At 42.1% G+C, this 16545-nt stretch overlaps 1 protein-coding gene across 1 annotated transcript in view; it reads left to right on the plus strand.

Moving 5' to 3' along the window:
- The window catches only part of GRK7 (G protein-coupled receptor kinase 7), a 33097-nt gene extending 16896 nt beyond the window's left edge, over positions 1-16201 (plus strand). Inside the window, exons 3-4 of the mRNA XM_001494328.5 lie at positions 6946-7220; positions 14563-16201. Of these exons, the coding sequence (XP_001494378.2) occupies positions 6946-7220; positions 14563-14899 (612 nt within the window). The 3' untranslated portion in view covers positions 14900-16201. The remainder of the gene's footprint in view (positions 1-6945; positions 7221-14562) is intronic.
- The last annotated feature ends 344 nt before the right edge of the window (positions 16202-16545 follow it).

Here is a 16545-nt window from a genome sequence, read left to right on the forward strand (position 1 = left end):
ATAAAGGGCAGGCAATTAATTTTTTCAGCTGGAGGCTGCAATGGAATTTGGGTGCTTAGACTCTGGCGTGCGCCTCTAATTCCATTCTTCTCCTCTGTGAAATACCTCCACTCGTCAAGGAGGAGGTGCCCTTCTAAATTCCATCACTGACATTTTCTGTCTTTAGGACCAAAAGGTAAATTTAGTCCTGAGAATTATTTGGAATGAATTTATGGCTACCCTGCATGCTGTCTCGTGCTCTTTCCACTACACCAGAGAGCTATAGAGCATAAAGACGGCAGGCCAATTCTTCATTTATTTCCTTGGGGAGGGAGCAAGGTGGCCCCAGAGCATAGCTGAAGGTCTGGTCCCCACCTCCCAGCCACCTGTGTGGTGTGGAGCAGCCCAGGCAGCCTGATGAGCAAAAAATGGAGAATTTGTTGGGAAAGGGGAAGGGAAGCAGCTGAAGCAGGAATGGACCAGGATGAGGACTTAGTACTTGACAGCCGTGGAGAGGGAAGGAGGGGACGCTAAGGAGAAAAGAAAGCCTGAAGGGATCTTGGGGGAGAGTAAGAAAGCCCCCCCTCCCCTACTTGCACAGATAGTATGAGGCCACTAGTGGTGCCAAGTGCAGGCCGGTGTGTGGATCTTGGATGGGTGACCTTGGGCAAGATTTAACCTCTCTGCGGTTGAGTTTTCTAATCTGCAAAATGGGGGGTAAAGTGGTCTCTGTCTTATAGGGTTATCATAAAGATTAAATGAGAAATTCAGGGAAAGCACTTAAGAAAATGTTTAGCATGTAATAAGCACTCAGTGAGTATTGTCCATTGTTATTTCCAATTTTTCTCCCAGCAAGCATCTCACGGTCCTTTGTCCCGGACAGGCATGTTCTCCACTTTCACCCTGCACCTTCTACTGAGGGTCTGAGGTTTATCCAGGGTCCTGGTTAGCAATTTTAATCCTCACAGTCACTCACCTCTGAAATCTGCTCATTGGAAGGGTGCCACACACGGAGCGAACTCCTAGTAAACGCTGCCGAGCGGAACTTCCCCATCCTCACCGTCTGAACTGCAGCTGGAGGCTATTTGTAGTCTTTCTTCCTGCCTGTCCCACCCGGCAGAAGAGATGGAACCAGGGAGTGCGGGACCCCGGAACACAGAGCCAAGTGAGAGTTGCAGAGAGTGAAACACTACATACAGGGAGACCTCAGCCCCTTCCCGCCTCGGCTTCCAGAATGAGGGCCAGCAGCCGACACCTCTCAGGTGGGGTATTGGAGGATCTCTCTGGGGAAGCTGAGCAGCCTAACAGAAAAAGTCTACAGATACTCACAGGTAGGGGCCCCAGGGAAATGGCTGTGCAGGATCGTCCTCCAGTGAAGCCCCTCAGTTGACAAGCTTCTTTCACTTTTGGTGTTACATTCTTAAACATGAACAAATAGTCAAAGACCATGTGTCACTTGAAAAAAAACCCTCCAAAATGACAGACAATGCCAAAACAAACAAAAGAAAGAAACTTGTAGAAAACAGGAACATTGCAAGGTGTAGAAGAGAACTTTTCTCTTTTTTCTTTTTTTTTGCTGAGGAAGATTCACCCTGTGCTAACATCCATTGCCAATCTTTCTCTTTTTCCACCATAGCATGGCCACTGACAGACGAGTGGTGTAGGTCCTTGCCCCGGAACTGAACCCAGGCTGCCAAAGCAGAGCGCACCGAACTTAACCACTAGGCCACCAAGGCTGGCCCAAGAATATTTTTTAAAACCTATAGTTAATATCTTTTGAGATTTAAGAGAAGGTATTACATCCATGAAACAAGAACAGCTGCTATGAAATAAAGAACATTCTGAGAAGACCAAGGACATTTGGAAATAAAAGATACATAAATATGTTTGCAGAACAACATGGATAAGTCTCAAAAACATTATGTTAAAAAAAAAGAGTCACACACAAAAGAATATCTACCATACAATTCCATTTACATGAAATCCAAGAGCAGACAGAAGTGATCTGCGGTGACAGAAATCAGAAAGTGCTTGCCTGGGAAGCGAGGAGGAGAATAGACTAGAAAAGGGCACAAGGGAACTTGCTGGGTGGATGGAAATGTTCTATTTCTTGTTTGGGTGGTATTTACATGAGTATATTCAATTGTTAAAATTTATTGAACTAAATATCTAAGATCTGTGCACATTATTCTATGTTAATTGTATGTTAGTAAAAAAACATTTGCAGAAAGGAGATGTTCAAAAGAAGGGTTAAGCCTGTAGGTTTAGCCATCAATTTACAGGAAACACAAAGAACAGAGGAACATATAAAATGACACCACAGAGGGGCCGGCCCGGTGGCGCAGTGGTAAAGTGCGCATGTTCTGCTTCAGCGGCCGGGGGTTCACCGGTTCGGATCCAGGGTGCGGACATGGCACTGCTTGTCAAGCCGTGCTGTGGTAGGCGTTCCACATATAAAGTAGAGGAAGATGGGCACAATGTTAGCTCAGAGCCAGTCTTCCTCAGCAAGAAGAGGAGGATTGGCAGCAGTTAGCTCAGGGCTAATCTTCCTAATAAATAAATAAATAAATAAAATGACACCACAGGGATGCAGTCAACAAATTTTGACTGTGGGAAACTCTACAGTTTAGCCAATTTTTTCCAAAAAATAAAAGCTTGCAGAGGAGGAACTTAGATATTCACAGAGATTTAAGAGACATGTCAGTCAATCACATGGCATGAAGCCTGTGTGGATCCAAATTTAAACAAACTGTCTAGAGGAAAGGTTTATAGGACAATTGAAAAAGTGTAAACACGTGCAGATATTTGATAATATTAAAGAATTGTTATTTTTAAAGTGAGATAATGGTAATGTTTTGATTTTGTTTGCTGGTTTTAAGTGACTTTATCTTTTAGAGATTTGTAGTGAAATGCAAATGATACGATGTCTAAGGATAGTGTGGGGCAATGGGCGGCGCTGGGGACACGGATGAAACAAGGCTGGCGTGTGTTGATGATTGTTGAAGCTGCGTGTAGCGTTCCCTGGGTTTACTATTCTAGTCTCTCTTCTTTTTTATATGTTTGAAATTTCCCATAATAAAACACTTTTAAAAAAAAAAAAAAGAGTTGGAAGGAAAAATACAGGAAGTCTCTCAGAAAAAGAATGATAAAAGACAAAGAGATGGAAAATAGGAGCACAAGATAAGAAATGTAAAGGATAAATTCAGGATTCTCAAAAACAGAGAGGAAAGAAAACGGAAGGGAGAAAATGATCAGAGAAATGAGAAAATTTCCCAGTGCCGATAGCTGCTGGTTTCTGGATTGAGAGGCCAGTAAGTAGCCAGCACTGTGGAAGAAAGAGCCCCACGCAAAGTCCCTCCTGGAGAGATTTCATAAGGTTGCTTTCCTGGGCCGCAGACCAGAGCCCTCACACACATTCTTATAATCCTCCGCTGCCTCCTTCTCTCTTGGACGGCGCCCTGTGGGCACCACTTCTAGGCTGGCTTGCTCCCACACTTTCAGAATTGGTTGAAATATCACACTGTGGGATGCGGGACCTGGTTTCCAGGAGCTGCTGAGGGTCTGGATGCCGTATCTGGAAATATAGACAAGTTAGCTTTGGGGTAATCTTGACTAATGGAAATGGGAGATGGGAGGCAGCTAGGCAGCTAGATTCGCCCCGGCTGCTCTCTCCTCTGGTTCCTCCTTGTGACCCTTCCCGAAGAGTCTCTTGTGCCTGATGAACCAGGCGCTAGTCTGGTAACGCCTGGCATCACCCCCACTTCCCTCACTCCTTTTTCCCTCAACATTCTATAACGAAAACTTTCAAATATACAGGAAAGTTAAAAGAATTTCACAGTGGGCACCTGTATATCCACCACCTAGAGTTGACATTGACATTTTAATCAGTTTTATTGAGATATAATTTAAATACCAGAAAATTGACCCATTTAAAGTGTACAATTCAGTAGTTTTCACTATATTCACAGAGACATGCAAACATTATCACAATTTTAGAATATTTTATTCACTCGCAAAAGAAACCGCATACCCTTTAGCAGTCACTTCCATTCTGCCTCTCCCAGCCCTAAGCAACCTCAAATCTGCTTTCTGGCTCTGTGGAATTGCCTATTTTGGGCATTGCATATAAACGGAATCATACAATAAGTAGTCTTTTGTGACTGGCTTCTTTCACTCAGCCTCATGTTTTCAGGGGTCTTCTATGTTGTGGCGTGTATCAGCACTTCATTCCTTTTTATGGCCAAACACTCTTCCATTGTATATTATTAACGTTTTAGTAGATTCGCTTTATTGGGTGTCTGCTCCTCTATTCATCCCTCTATTGACCCATTAATCTGTCTTATATCCTTTGTGTATTTCCAGGTAAGCTCACTTCCCTTTTTCCCCACCCTCAGCAGCTTTGCCTTGCACACCTCTCAAATAAAACTCACATCGTGTGGCCACCTGGGTGCACAGGAGGCTGGAGGTGGAGTACTCAGCCTCTGGCCTCCGTAGTAGAGGGATACAAGGGAAAAGGGAGTCTGGGGATGGACTTTTCTACCTTGGCATACAGCGTTTCTCAATCTCATCCCTGTCTGCCCCTCCAGTCTCCCCTCCCACTATTGCATCCCACAGATCTTAAATTCCAGAAATACCAAATTCTTTAAAGTTCCCGAATGCCCCACATTTTTTCTGACTCCATCTCTTGCACATGCTCATTACCTGGATAGTCTTCTCTATGAGACAGATTCTTCCCACATGTCTCAGCTCAGCCTTCGCTCTTCAGTGAACACACACACCCCCCCACTCTGGCCTCCCTGTGCTTGTTTTGCACTCCCATTCTGGCATTTATCCTACTTTACTGAATTAACCTTTTGACCTGTCTGTCTCCACCAGCCTATAAATCCTCAAGAGCAGGGGCCGGGCCTTACATGTTTTGGTGTCCCTAGAACTCACTGCAGGACACAGCTCAATAAATATTTGTTGGATAGTGAACAGAAAACATCTCGTTACCATCTTTACTGTTGTTTTGTTGGGCATGCACTAAGTGAGGCCCTGTGGTCAGTACCTGGTTTGCAAACGAAGATGAGTAAGTCTATATCCTGGGCTTCCAAGGAGCCTACAGAACCCTTTTGTCTGGGCAGATGCAAAACCGGACAAGACATCAGGACAACAGATGTAAACCGGGACTGTCCCAGGCAAACCGGAACATATGGTCATCCAAATTATATACCAGGTTCTATGAAAACAGCAATGCCACACTGACTCATGCCCAGCCTGTCAGACCCCGGTCGCTTCCAGAATCTTCTTGCACAGGCCAATTACTCTTCGTTGGGTCTTGAGTCATTTATTTTCTTCGTTGTTGTTATCCATGTAAAGATTATCCATGAAATTTAATATTCCTAAGGCATTACACACACTGTGCACATAAAAAACATATACTTAAGCAATTAGACAGAAAAAGATCACCTAATTAACAGCTAAAAACTCTTTCCAACCATTTTTGCTGTACTGAAATGCATATTTGTAAGCAATGTGTGAAACCCATTACATATATAAATTTGTAGTATTAACAATAAACTCTGGTCTATTGTCTTTACTTATGGGCATCTGGATGTTTCCAGCTTATGACCATTGTGAATAATGGAGCTATGACCATCTCTATATAGAGTCCTTTTTCTTTCTTTGGAATCCTTTCTTTGAGGTATATACTCCAAAGTTAAGTAACTGGTCCTTATTTTCTGTTGCTCCACATCTTACTGCTCTCCTGGAAGTCTGAGGCAGTTTACAGAGCACAACCGTTTCTCACAACTCTACCAATAATTTATATTATCATTATCATTTTTATGTACTAATAGAAGCTTATTGTCACTCTAGGCTGTTCTCTTTGTTTGTATTTTTAATTGCTGCAGAGGGTATACATTATTCTTTAACCAAAAGCAGCTTAATTTTTGTGAAAACATATTATGATGTAAGTTTATACTTGGTATGTTGTAGGTATTCATTAAATAGTTGTTAAATGAATGAGTGTATTAAAATCACACACAGTCAAAAAAGACAAATACTGCATGATTCCACTTATATGAGGTTCCTAGAGTAGTCAAATTCATAGAGACAAAAAGTAGAATGGTGGTTGCCAGGGCTGGGGAGCGGGGGCAATGGGGAGTTGTTGTTTAATGGGAACAGAGTTTCAGTCTTACAGGATGAAAAGAATTCTGGAGATTGGTTGCACAACAATGTGAATGCACTTAATTAAACTGTACTTAAACTGTACACTTAAAAATGATTACGATGGCAAATTTTATGTTATATATGTATTTTACATATATATATATATATATTTTAACCCAGTGGTCATTTGGCATATATTGTCAGTAGAAGAGGGGCTGCAATATGTAGTCATGCGTGTTAAATGAAGTTTCACGTGGAGACTTTCTAGATTAAAATGACAGTGTGCATTTTTGCAGGCAGAGATGTGTGATAGTAATATCATTACATAGCAAATAGAGTAAGCAACATCATAGATTAGATAATATTATGTGAACATCAATATTAGCAATAAAGTGCTCAACCTTTAAAAAATCGTGCATCTAATTAATCTGTGAATGAAATAGGCAGAGCTTAGGGAATCTTAGAGACATCCACTTGCACTTTTCACCTTAAAGATGAGGTGCTGAAACTAAGAGAGGCTGTGTGATTTTCCCACTTCGAGAGCAGCCACATCTGTCCCTTTTATAATGCGCTCCAGCCAAATCCTCTTTCTGTCTCATTGGCCAGAATGGATCACATGGCCTGCCCTGACTGCACCAGAGGCTGCTGGGAAAGCAGGGAATAGACTAAGTTAGATACATTGCCACCCCAAATAAATTCATATTCCCTTAACAAAGTAAGAAAAGGAGAATGGGTATTGAGTAGGCAATCAGCAGCATCTGTTACCCTCCCATTCATGTTTTTGATCTCTTTTGGTTTTTGTTTGGGGTGTTACAGGCTGGAACCAATGGCTATATGGCTCCTGAAATCCTGATGGAAAAAGTAAGCTATTCCTATCCTGTGGACTGGTTTGCAATGGGATGCAGTATTTATGAAATGGTTGCTGGACGAACACCGTTCAAAGATTACAAGGAAAAAGTCAGTAAAGAGGATTTAAAGCAAAGAACCCTGAAAGAGGAGGTCGCATTCCAACATGATAACTTCACAGAGGAAGCAAAAGATATCTGCCGACTCTTCTTGGCTAAGAAACCAGAGCAACGCTTAGGAAGCAGGTAAGCTTCTGGATAACGGAGGTGATTGGTGATGTTAGCATTGTCCACAGGGAGTGGGAAAACACTTTGAGTCAGTGACAAAGCCTTGGGATTGAGTAGTAGTATTATTTTCCTATTATTATTTGCATGTTGTATGGTTTGGTATTTCCAGTGCTTTCAAACACTATGAGCACTTGATATGGAAAATCCTCCAGGATACATTTTAAAACGAAATACTGAGGCGCAAAACAGCATTCATAAAAAAGAAGAAAAAGAAGATACAATTCAAATAGTTGCATAGAATATTTCCAGCAGAGTATACAAGGCGTATATAGGATTAGCTGCCTCTAATAAAGGGAAATTGGGAGCTAGTGACAGGAATGCAAAGGAGGATTTTCACTAGAGAACCTTAGTATCTTTTGAATTTTGAACATGTTGAATAAATTACGTACTCGACAATGAATAAAATTAAAACTTAAAATAAAAACCATCAGTACTGATAGTCATAGCTCTGGAAAATTCTGCCTCTTTTAAACGTCTCTGTAAAATATCAGTCAGCAGATATTTAGAAAGTACATATGGTGCTGTCAGCTATGTTAAGTATGGTTGAAATTCGTTTTGAGGAAAGTCAAGTTTTATTGCTTACAATGGATTAATAAGATCAAGATATTTTAGAAGAAAAAAATAAGTGAAAGATGACCTGTGAAAAGATCTTTGGCTGTGGGTGACTGTGTCACGGAAGAAAACCAAGGGTTTTAGAGTCACAGATTAGAATCACATCCCAGCTCTGCTATGTACTGGTCATTTTACCTCAAGCAACTGAATTACTTTTTCTGAGTCTCAATATCCTCATATATAAAATGCGGGGGCAGGAAGGGGTGATGGTTAATTTTATGTGTCAACTTGACTAGGCCACAGTACTCAGATATTTGATCAAACATTCTAGATGTTTCTGTACTGGTGCTTTTTAGGTGAGATTAATGTATAAATGAGTAGGCTTTGAGTAAAGCAGGTTATTCTTCATAATGTGGATGGGCTTCATCCAGTCAGTTGAAGGCCTTGGTAGAAAAAGACTGGCCACCCTGGGTGAAGAGGGAATTCTCCAGCAAACCGCCTTTGGACTTGAACTGCAACTCTTCCCTGGGTCTCCAGCCTTACAGCCTACCTTGCAGATTTGGACATGCCAAGCCTCCAGAATCGCATGAGGCAATTCCTTAAAATAAACCTCTCCCTCTCTCTCCCTCTCTCTCCCTCTCCCCCTCTCTCTCTCTCTCATATACGTACACAGATATTGTCAGGGAGGAGAAATTTTCCTTCTACCTCCTTATGTTTAGGGATGGAGGCCTGCAAATTGAAGTGACAAAAGACACATTAGCAAGAAAAAAAAGACAGATTTTTAATTCATATACATACACAGGAGTTCACAGAAAAATGCGACCAGGAGTTGGTTAGAATTGGGGGCTTATATACCACTTTAATAGGGGAGCGGGGGGAGGGCACTTACAGGAAAACAAATGACTTCTCAGAAATGGTGCAGGGAAGGGCCCTCACAGGAGAACAAATGACTTTTAGGAAAGATAAATGGGCCCTCAGGAGAGTAGATGGGAAAATATGATAGTTTTGTCACAATGTCTATTTGGGCGTGGTGCTGATTTCTGTCGCTGGTGATAAGAGTCAGTCTTCCCTGGTTCCAAACCTCTCAACTCGGTGAAACTCCCAGGGGGAGGATTTATGAATTGAGTTCTTCGGGGAAGCTCTGCTTTTAGGCAGATAAGGGGAGTTCAAAACCTGCGTCTGTTGATGCTCAAATGCCTTCAGCTCAAAATAATATTTATGCCACCGTGGTACAGCCTGGAGCCCTTCAACATCCTGTGGTCCTGTTTCTCCAGGGAGCCCTGACTAATTCAGTGGGATATTTTGAGGTTTAGATGTAACGTATGTAAGGTTAAATATAATGTGTGTTAGGAATCATTGAATAAATGATAGCAAATATTATTACTTTGTTTTAAGGGAGATAGATAATATTTTGACTAAACTATGAGCTTGAATGTCTTGAATTACTTGAATTGAATTTTCAGAATCTAAAAATCTATACAAACATGAAAGCTACAACCAGAGAGTAAGATGACTGGTTTTCAATATGACACTAGAACTGAGCCACCAAATGACTCTGAATCTTCCAAGCAGTTGCCAGTGAAGGATCTAGAACAGGGCTACCTTAGCTCAAAATGTTCGAGTATGGAAGCAAGCTTTTAAGTTTTGACCTGATTTTTTAAAATAGTGAATCAAAGTCCACTTGTAATAACTTTCCAAGCATGACAGATAACCAAACTAACAATGAGTATTTTGAAATTAGCTGGAACTCTACATTATGTGAAGTAAAATGTGAAACTGATTTTCCTGTGTAGATTCCAACGTTGCTGTGTTAGTATGGTCAGAATAGGTCATGTTATGATAACAAGCAAATCCCAAAGTCTCATTGGCTTAAAGCAAAAGGATTATATCTCATTCACACAAAATCCGTTATGGCTCCAGCAGCTCTCCAAGTTCTCTCTCTTCTGAGCAGTGACTCAGAGATCTGGGCTGCTTCCCTCTTACGGCTCCATTGGCTTCCAGCTGCTGTGGCAAGAGAAGAGAGAGCTCAGAGAACTAGGGAGCTCTGTATTACCTCAGCCAGGAAGTGACCCACTTCCCACATCACTCCACACACACTTCTGTTGTCCAGAATGAGTCCTTCGGCCCTGCCCAGGGTTGAGGGGGCTGGCTGGTGACATCCTCTGTGTGCCCAGGAAGGAGAGGAGAACCAGCTCTGGTACCACTGACCATCTTACCGACCTGGTTATCAAGGGCAGGGAGCATCAGAGAGAAAACCAACAGTGACAGAGGCAGTGGGGGAAGTGAACAGCCTCCTTAGATAACTTCCCTGAAGGGGACACCACCCACTTGGTGCGTTTGATTGAAAATCTATTTCAATACTTTGTAAGCACACTTTGGGTCTGTCAAATGAAATACTGACGAACTTCTTCAGGAAAATGCCACCTTAAGGCACTGGATCATTGCTTGAAGCCGCTCCATCAAGCAGAACCTTTTTATAAAGCATCTGTTGTTGTGACTGTTTTGAATAAAACTGTTTACAACATTAAAGAAAAGGCATATAAAAAACAGCTGTTCAGTGAAAGAGAAAACCTTCCAAGGTTTTCATTTCAGCTCTTTGTATTTTTAAAAACTTCATTCAAATAAGATAACGTTTGATTAATGTATCGGGTGTCCTCCAAAGCCGAACAAATAACTAAACAGGACTTTACATAGCAGAGGTCAACTGCCACTCCCCCCCCCCACCGCCACCGCCCCCCCACAGCTCCCTACCCCGCCCCTTGCATTTACAAGCATTTGAAATAAGTTAAAACCCTTCTCCTTCTTTTGACCTCACTGAAGAGGATTTCCTCCTTTGCCCTTGTGGGTCTGTGAGTTAATTTTGCGGAGCAGCCAAAAGCTTTTCTGAGCATCTCACAGGGGCTCCAGATAGGGTCAACTATGGTGTTTTCTAATAAAATAAAAGATGAAGACCACTTAAGTGTTTTTGCCGGTTTTATTCTGATCAGTCAACGCAGCAGAACAAAAGCAAATGAACCATAAATGTCTCTGACTTAAGTGCTTCTCTGACACGCAATTTCAAGCCAATACCCACTATTCTTGGCCAACCAAATGCCACGTTGTGGTCTTCATGAATGGGTAGGTGGTATCTTTTCTTCATGAAGTGTTATAAGAAATTCCGTTATAACCTCTGTGTAGGATTCAGTGACACAAGAGCCTCTGTTAATGCTCGGAAATGCATTCCACTCCAAGCAGGAGAAAACTTCCTGCAGCTGCCTATTTGGCTCTTACAAAAGAGGCTGCCTCCGTCGATAGCCATTTGTCCAAAGTGCACTGCACGATTATGGCCCAAAGAGCCCTGCTAGGGAGAGATTCGAGAGTAAAATACTCTTCGTGCTATTTGTAATTACAGAGCTGAGGTGAGAGTCATTAGCGTAAAAGATCTAAGTGATCACCTCTGCGGTGGCCCGGACACAAGAGTAAAAGGAATGGAGGTTGGAAAGCCTAGTCTTTTGTTGTTAGCATCAGCAGCCGCAGACATTTATTGGAAAAGGGCGTAAGGCATGGGTCCTGCCCTCCAGGAACTTCTCATTGGGGGTATTGGGAACACAAAGAAAACCTCAGGGTGGCCCATGGTTCCCTTGTCCTTTGTAACTAGTTGCAAAAGGCTGTAGTCGGCCATCTCTGATGGACAAGCCAAGGCCATTCGGGCCTGGTTGCTTGAGATGTTGCTTGAGACGTTCCTGCTGAAGTAAAGACTGGCCTGGCAAGTTTCCCGAGGTTCCCAAGCCCCTGGGCACTCTCCCTTGTTACAGCTACTCAGACTGAATTGAAGGCGCCCTCTTGACCTCTGGGACAGAGTGTGCATGCCTGCCTGCAGCTATCCAGCTGGTTCAAGCTCCTTCCTTGTGGCACCTGGTCCCATTCCAGCTTGTTTGTTCTCTTTGAGATACATAGGCCCAGGGTTTATTCTTGATTCTGCTTGGTTGGAATTCTAGCTCTATCCTTGTTCTGCCATGTTTAAAATCTATCTGATACCTTGAAAATGATGAATGTTGCTGGGTACATAATACCTCAATAAACCAAACTTCAAAAATCCATCCATGAAGCTTCAATTTATCTCAGTAACCCTCCCTCAAGGCTCTTACTCTGCGTAACATAAACGACACAGACATTGGTCAGCAGGTTCTAATAGATGGCAGCCTTGCATTTTTCCTTTACTGATGGAGATCTGGTGGCTTTTGGAAGAAAAGAGACACTTTGTAGTATCTCACGATGCAACTCTCTCCATACCTGTCTTTTCAGTTGGGTCGTAATGGGAAAAGTCCAAGGAGTCCTGGATGGGTCTTTCTGCATGGGCGTAGATCTAAATCACAGAACAGGGCCGGCCCGGTGGCGCAGCAGTTAAGTTCGCACGTTCTGCTTCGGCAGCCTGGGGTTCGCCGATTCGGATCCCGGGTGCGGACATGGCACCACTTGGCAAAAGCCATGCTGTGGTAGGTGTCCCACATAGAAAGTAGAGGAAGATGGGCATGGATGTTAGCTCGGGGCCACTCTTCCTCAGCAAAAAGAGGAGGATTGGCAGCAGTTAGCTCAGGGCTAATCTTCCTCAAAAAATAAATAAATAAATAAAAAATAAATCACAGGACACCACCAGGGAATTAGCCGAATGTCAGATGCCTCCAAGTGAATTTTTTTCCATAATAACACTTAATTATAATTTTTCCTTTGAAAACTTCACCTGTATTTTCTGGCTTTCTCAGATGCACAGCCATTTATAAATGCAGAAGCAAGTAAAGAGGTTAAAAAGAAGTTTAAAATACAATTAAAAGACAGGGCTGTTGTGATGGTTAAATGTGATAACATAAATGAAGAGCTTAATGTTGTGTTAGCTGAGAGTAAGCTCTGAATAAATGTTAGTTCTTCTCATTGTTCTTATTCGGAATGTCATTGTTGTGTTTGGAGTCTGGTCACCTTGTTGGGCAGAGTCTGCTGTGGTTATCATCTTACATGGCGGGGACTCTCTGAAGGAGATGTATCAGGGAAGTCTTCAGTCCTTTTCAGAAAGCTTTTTGGTAACTGGAATGGAAAATGTGAAAGGAAAGACCACGAATGTGATTAATTTTTATTACGGTTGATTTATGACAGAAACTGACTCCTTCCAAAAGGAAGACATTTCGTAGTCAGACCAGCATATCTATTCATGTAAAAGAAAAAGAAAAAAATCATTTGAATCTGGTGCCACAAAACAGCCCCCTTTTTATTTCTTTAAAACCTGGGCTTAAGAGGAAGCAAGAGAAGTGCATGGTGGCCACCCTTGCTATGGTCCCCAAAGATCCTCACCTCTTGGCATCCACACCCTCATGTAATCCCTTTGTCTTAAGGATGAGCTGGACTTGTTGACTTGCTTCTAACAAATAGAATACGGCAGAAGCAGTGAGATGTCATTTCCAGTGTTACGTAATAAAAAGACTGTGCCTTCCATCTTGGGCTCTCTTCCTCTCCCTCTCTCTCGTCATTTGCTCTGGGGAAAGCCAGGTGCAACAAGGCAGCCCTGTGGAGAGGCTCACGTGGTGAGGGATGGAGGCTTGCAGTAACCACAAGTGAGCTTGGAAGAAGATTCCCTCCCCCTCAACACAAAGCTTCAGCGGAGATCACAGCTCTGGCCAACAGCTTTACAGCAACCTCATGAGATACCTTGAGCCAGAGGCACCCAGTAAAGCGTGTCGAGATTCCTGATCCACAGAAACTGTGAGATAATAAATGTTTGTTGTTTTAGCCACTAAATGTTAGAGCAATTTGTTACATAGCAATAGATAACTTATATAAGAGGTTACAAAGTTGGGAACATACACTTTTCCCCTTATTCTAAGGTAAATATCAGAATAATTTCTAGCATAAGGAAGGAGGGCTTGAGAACAAATAACTATAGTCTTGAGCACTGAATGTGTGCTTATTCATGCCACTAAAAATTACTAATGGATTTTTTTTTTTAAGTCTTTAAAGACTATGGTGGGGGCCAGCCTGGTGGCATAGTGGTTAAGTTCACACGCTCTGCTTCAGCAGCCCAGGGTTTGCAGGTTTGACTCCCAGGTGCGGACCTACAGACTGCTCATCAAGCTATGCTATGGTGGCATCCCACAAACAAAATAGAGGAAGATTGGCACAGATGTTAGCTCAGTGACAATCTTCTTCAAGCAAAAAGAGGAAGATTGGCAACAGATGTCAGCTCAGGGCCAATCTTCCTCACCCAAAAAAAAAGAGACTATTATGGCAATCAGAGGAGGGGGGTGGGACTCCTAAAAACCATGTCATATGAAGAGTGAGGAGATATGAGTGCTAGCTTTTAAAATGTGAATGGTGGTCATGTGGGAAGAGACATGCTTCACTTGTTCTGTGTGACCCTGAAGGACAGAGCAAGAGTCAATGACTGGAAGGTGCAGGCAAGCAGATTCTGGCCCCACTGAATTTTCCAGATGTTTCCATGAAACACCAAGAATAAAAGTCATGTCAATCACTTGACTCTTTGAAAATTACATCTGCCTGTGAAGGCTGTCGACAAACAGTGAAATGCTACTGTCTGTGTATGGTGGAATTGTGGGGAATTTTTAAAGTTATTACTTTTCAAAATTATTCTTTATGTTATATTGTCTTTGCAATTAAATGAAATGTATTATAGGAAAAGGACGCTACACACTTTGTATTGTTAGAACATTTCCTATTTGGGTTTGCTATTGTGTCTCAGGCTGACCATCTGCTTTCTTCACAGAGAAAAGTCCGATGATCCTAGGAAACACCCTTTCTTCAAAACCATCAACTTTCCTCGCCTGGAAGCCGGCCTAGTTGAACCCCCATTTGTGCCAGACCCTTCAGTGGTTTATGCCAAAGACATCGATGAAATTGATGATTTCTCTGAGGTTCGGGGGGTCGAATTTGATGACAAAGATAAGACATTCTTCCAAAGATTTGCAACAGGTGCTGTCCCCATAGCATGGCAGGAGGAGATTATAGAAACGGGACTGTTTGAAGAATTGAACGACCCCAACAGGCCCGCATGTTGTCAGGAGGGCAATTCATCCAAGTCTGGTGTGTGTTTGTTATTATAAATTGTTCTCTCTATCAGATGGGCAACAGGAGTCTCAGCTGACATAATCTTTGACTGTTCCTAAGACATGAAAATCTGTTGAGTGAGGACTGATCAATCAGGAGGGGCATTTCAACCTGGAGCAGTTCAAAGGACAGGCGAGCTCACTGGGAAATGCTTTCTCTCCCTTCCTCCCTCTTTCTTTTCTTTCTTTCTTTTTCTTCCTTCCTTCCTTCCCTCTTTCTTTCTTTCTCTCTTTCTTTCTGACTAAAGTCTCAGTTTCACTGAGGGCTGGGGAAAGGAACACTCAGGGTTGTTTTGATAAACTAAAAGCATGAGGCCTCCACCATCATGTCTCTGAAAATTACGCAAAGTCCTAGGAACAGAGAATGGAACTTTGTGGTGTACTCAGAAAATGACCATTTGCAATTCTTAGTAAATAATCGTGTTAGTTTTTCTTTGTTTATATCCCTTCTTCCCTTCATCTTTCATTATTTCTTCTGCTTCTGTACTTATAAAAAGAATTTTGAAGCTGGAGATAAATGTTCCTGATATCCTCCCCCTAAAAAGGAGTGAATTGTAATATTTTGGCAATATTTCAGATAACAGAATAATTTTTAATGTAATGAAAGTCTGTTTTTCATTTTTTTGAAATAATTTACATTATAATGTGAAAGCGTTTTAAATGTAAATATACATGAGGTCTGCAAATTAGAGTATTCCATAAGTTCAGTCCTTTAAGTAATATGTTACAAGTTTCTTACAACAGCAATTCCCTATGCCATCAGTTCCCAAACTTTGCTGGACGTTGAAATCACCTAAGGATCTTTAAAAAAATACTAATGTGTGACTCCCACCCCCAGATTTTTTTTAAAGATTTTATTTTCTTTTTTCCTTTTTCTCCCCAAAGCCCCCCGGTACATAGTTGTGTATTTTTTTTAGTTGTGGGTCTTTCTAGTTGTGGCATGTGGGATGTCGCCTCAGCACGGCCTGATGAGGAGTGCCATGTCCGCGCCCGGGATCCAAACCGGCAAAACCCTGGGCCACCAAAGCGGAGCCCGCGAACTTAACCACTGGGCCTCAGGGCCGGCCAGCCCCCTCCCACTCCCAGATTTAATTGGTCTTGTGCACAGCCTGGGCATCTCGAGTTTCAAGAGCTCTCGGGTGATTCTCGTGTTCAGAAAAATTTGGGAACCACAGCCACGTAGATTTAAAGGTGATTGCCTATGGCTCCAATTGTACATTTTGACAGCAACTTTTCATATACCCAAAAAACATGTAATTTTGGCAATTTCAGTGTAAATGAAACTGAAGATAATCTGTATTCATCTTGTACATTTTCTTGCCTTTGCACACTTTAGTTCCTCATATATATCTTGAGAGGTAGATCTCTGGGCTGTTTCAAGACCTGAGGGAGAAATACGGGGTTAGAAACTAATTTGAACAAACGGTGACCTCATTTAAAGTGGGTGCCCAGCCAGCACTTTATTGTAGAATTAGCACATCTCAAAAGCACAGCCGAAGTGAGAATTCTAAGGCTATAAAAGATATTTTGGACACAAATATAAACCTGGGGTGATTATATTAAAATAATATATATATGTATGTATGTATGCATAAGGAAATCTCACTTGTCCCAGTGGTGAGAATCCTGACTGAAGTTGTTTT

Source organism: Equus caballus, chromosome 16, assembly GCF_041296265.1.
Source record: "Equus caballus isolate H_3958 breed thoroughbred chromosome 16, TB-T2T, whole genome shotgun sequence".
In the NCBI taxonomy this organism is placed as follows: domain Eukaryota; kingdom Metazoa; phylum Chordata; class Mammalia; order Perissodactyla; family Equidae; genus Equus; species Equus caballus.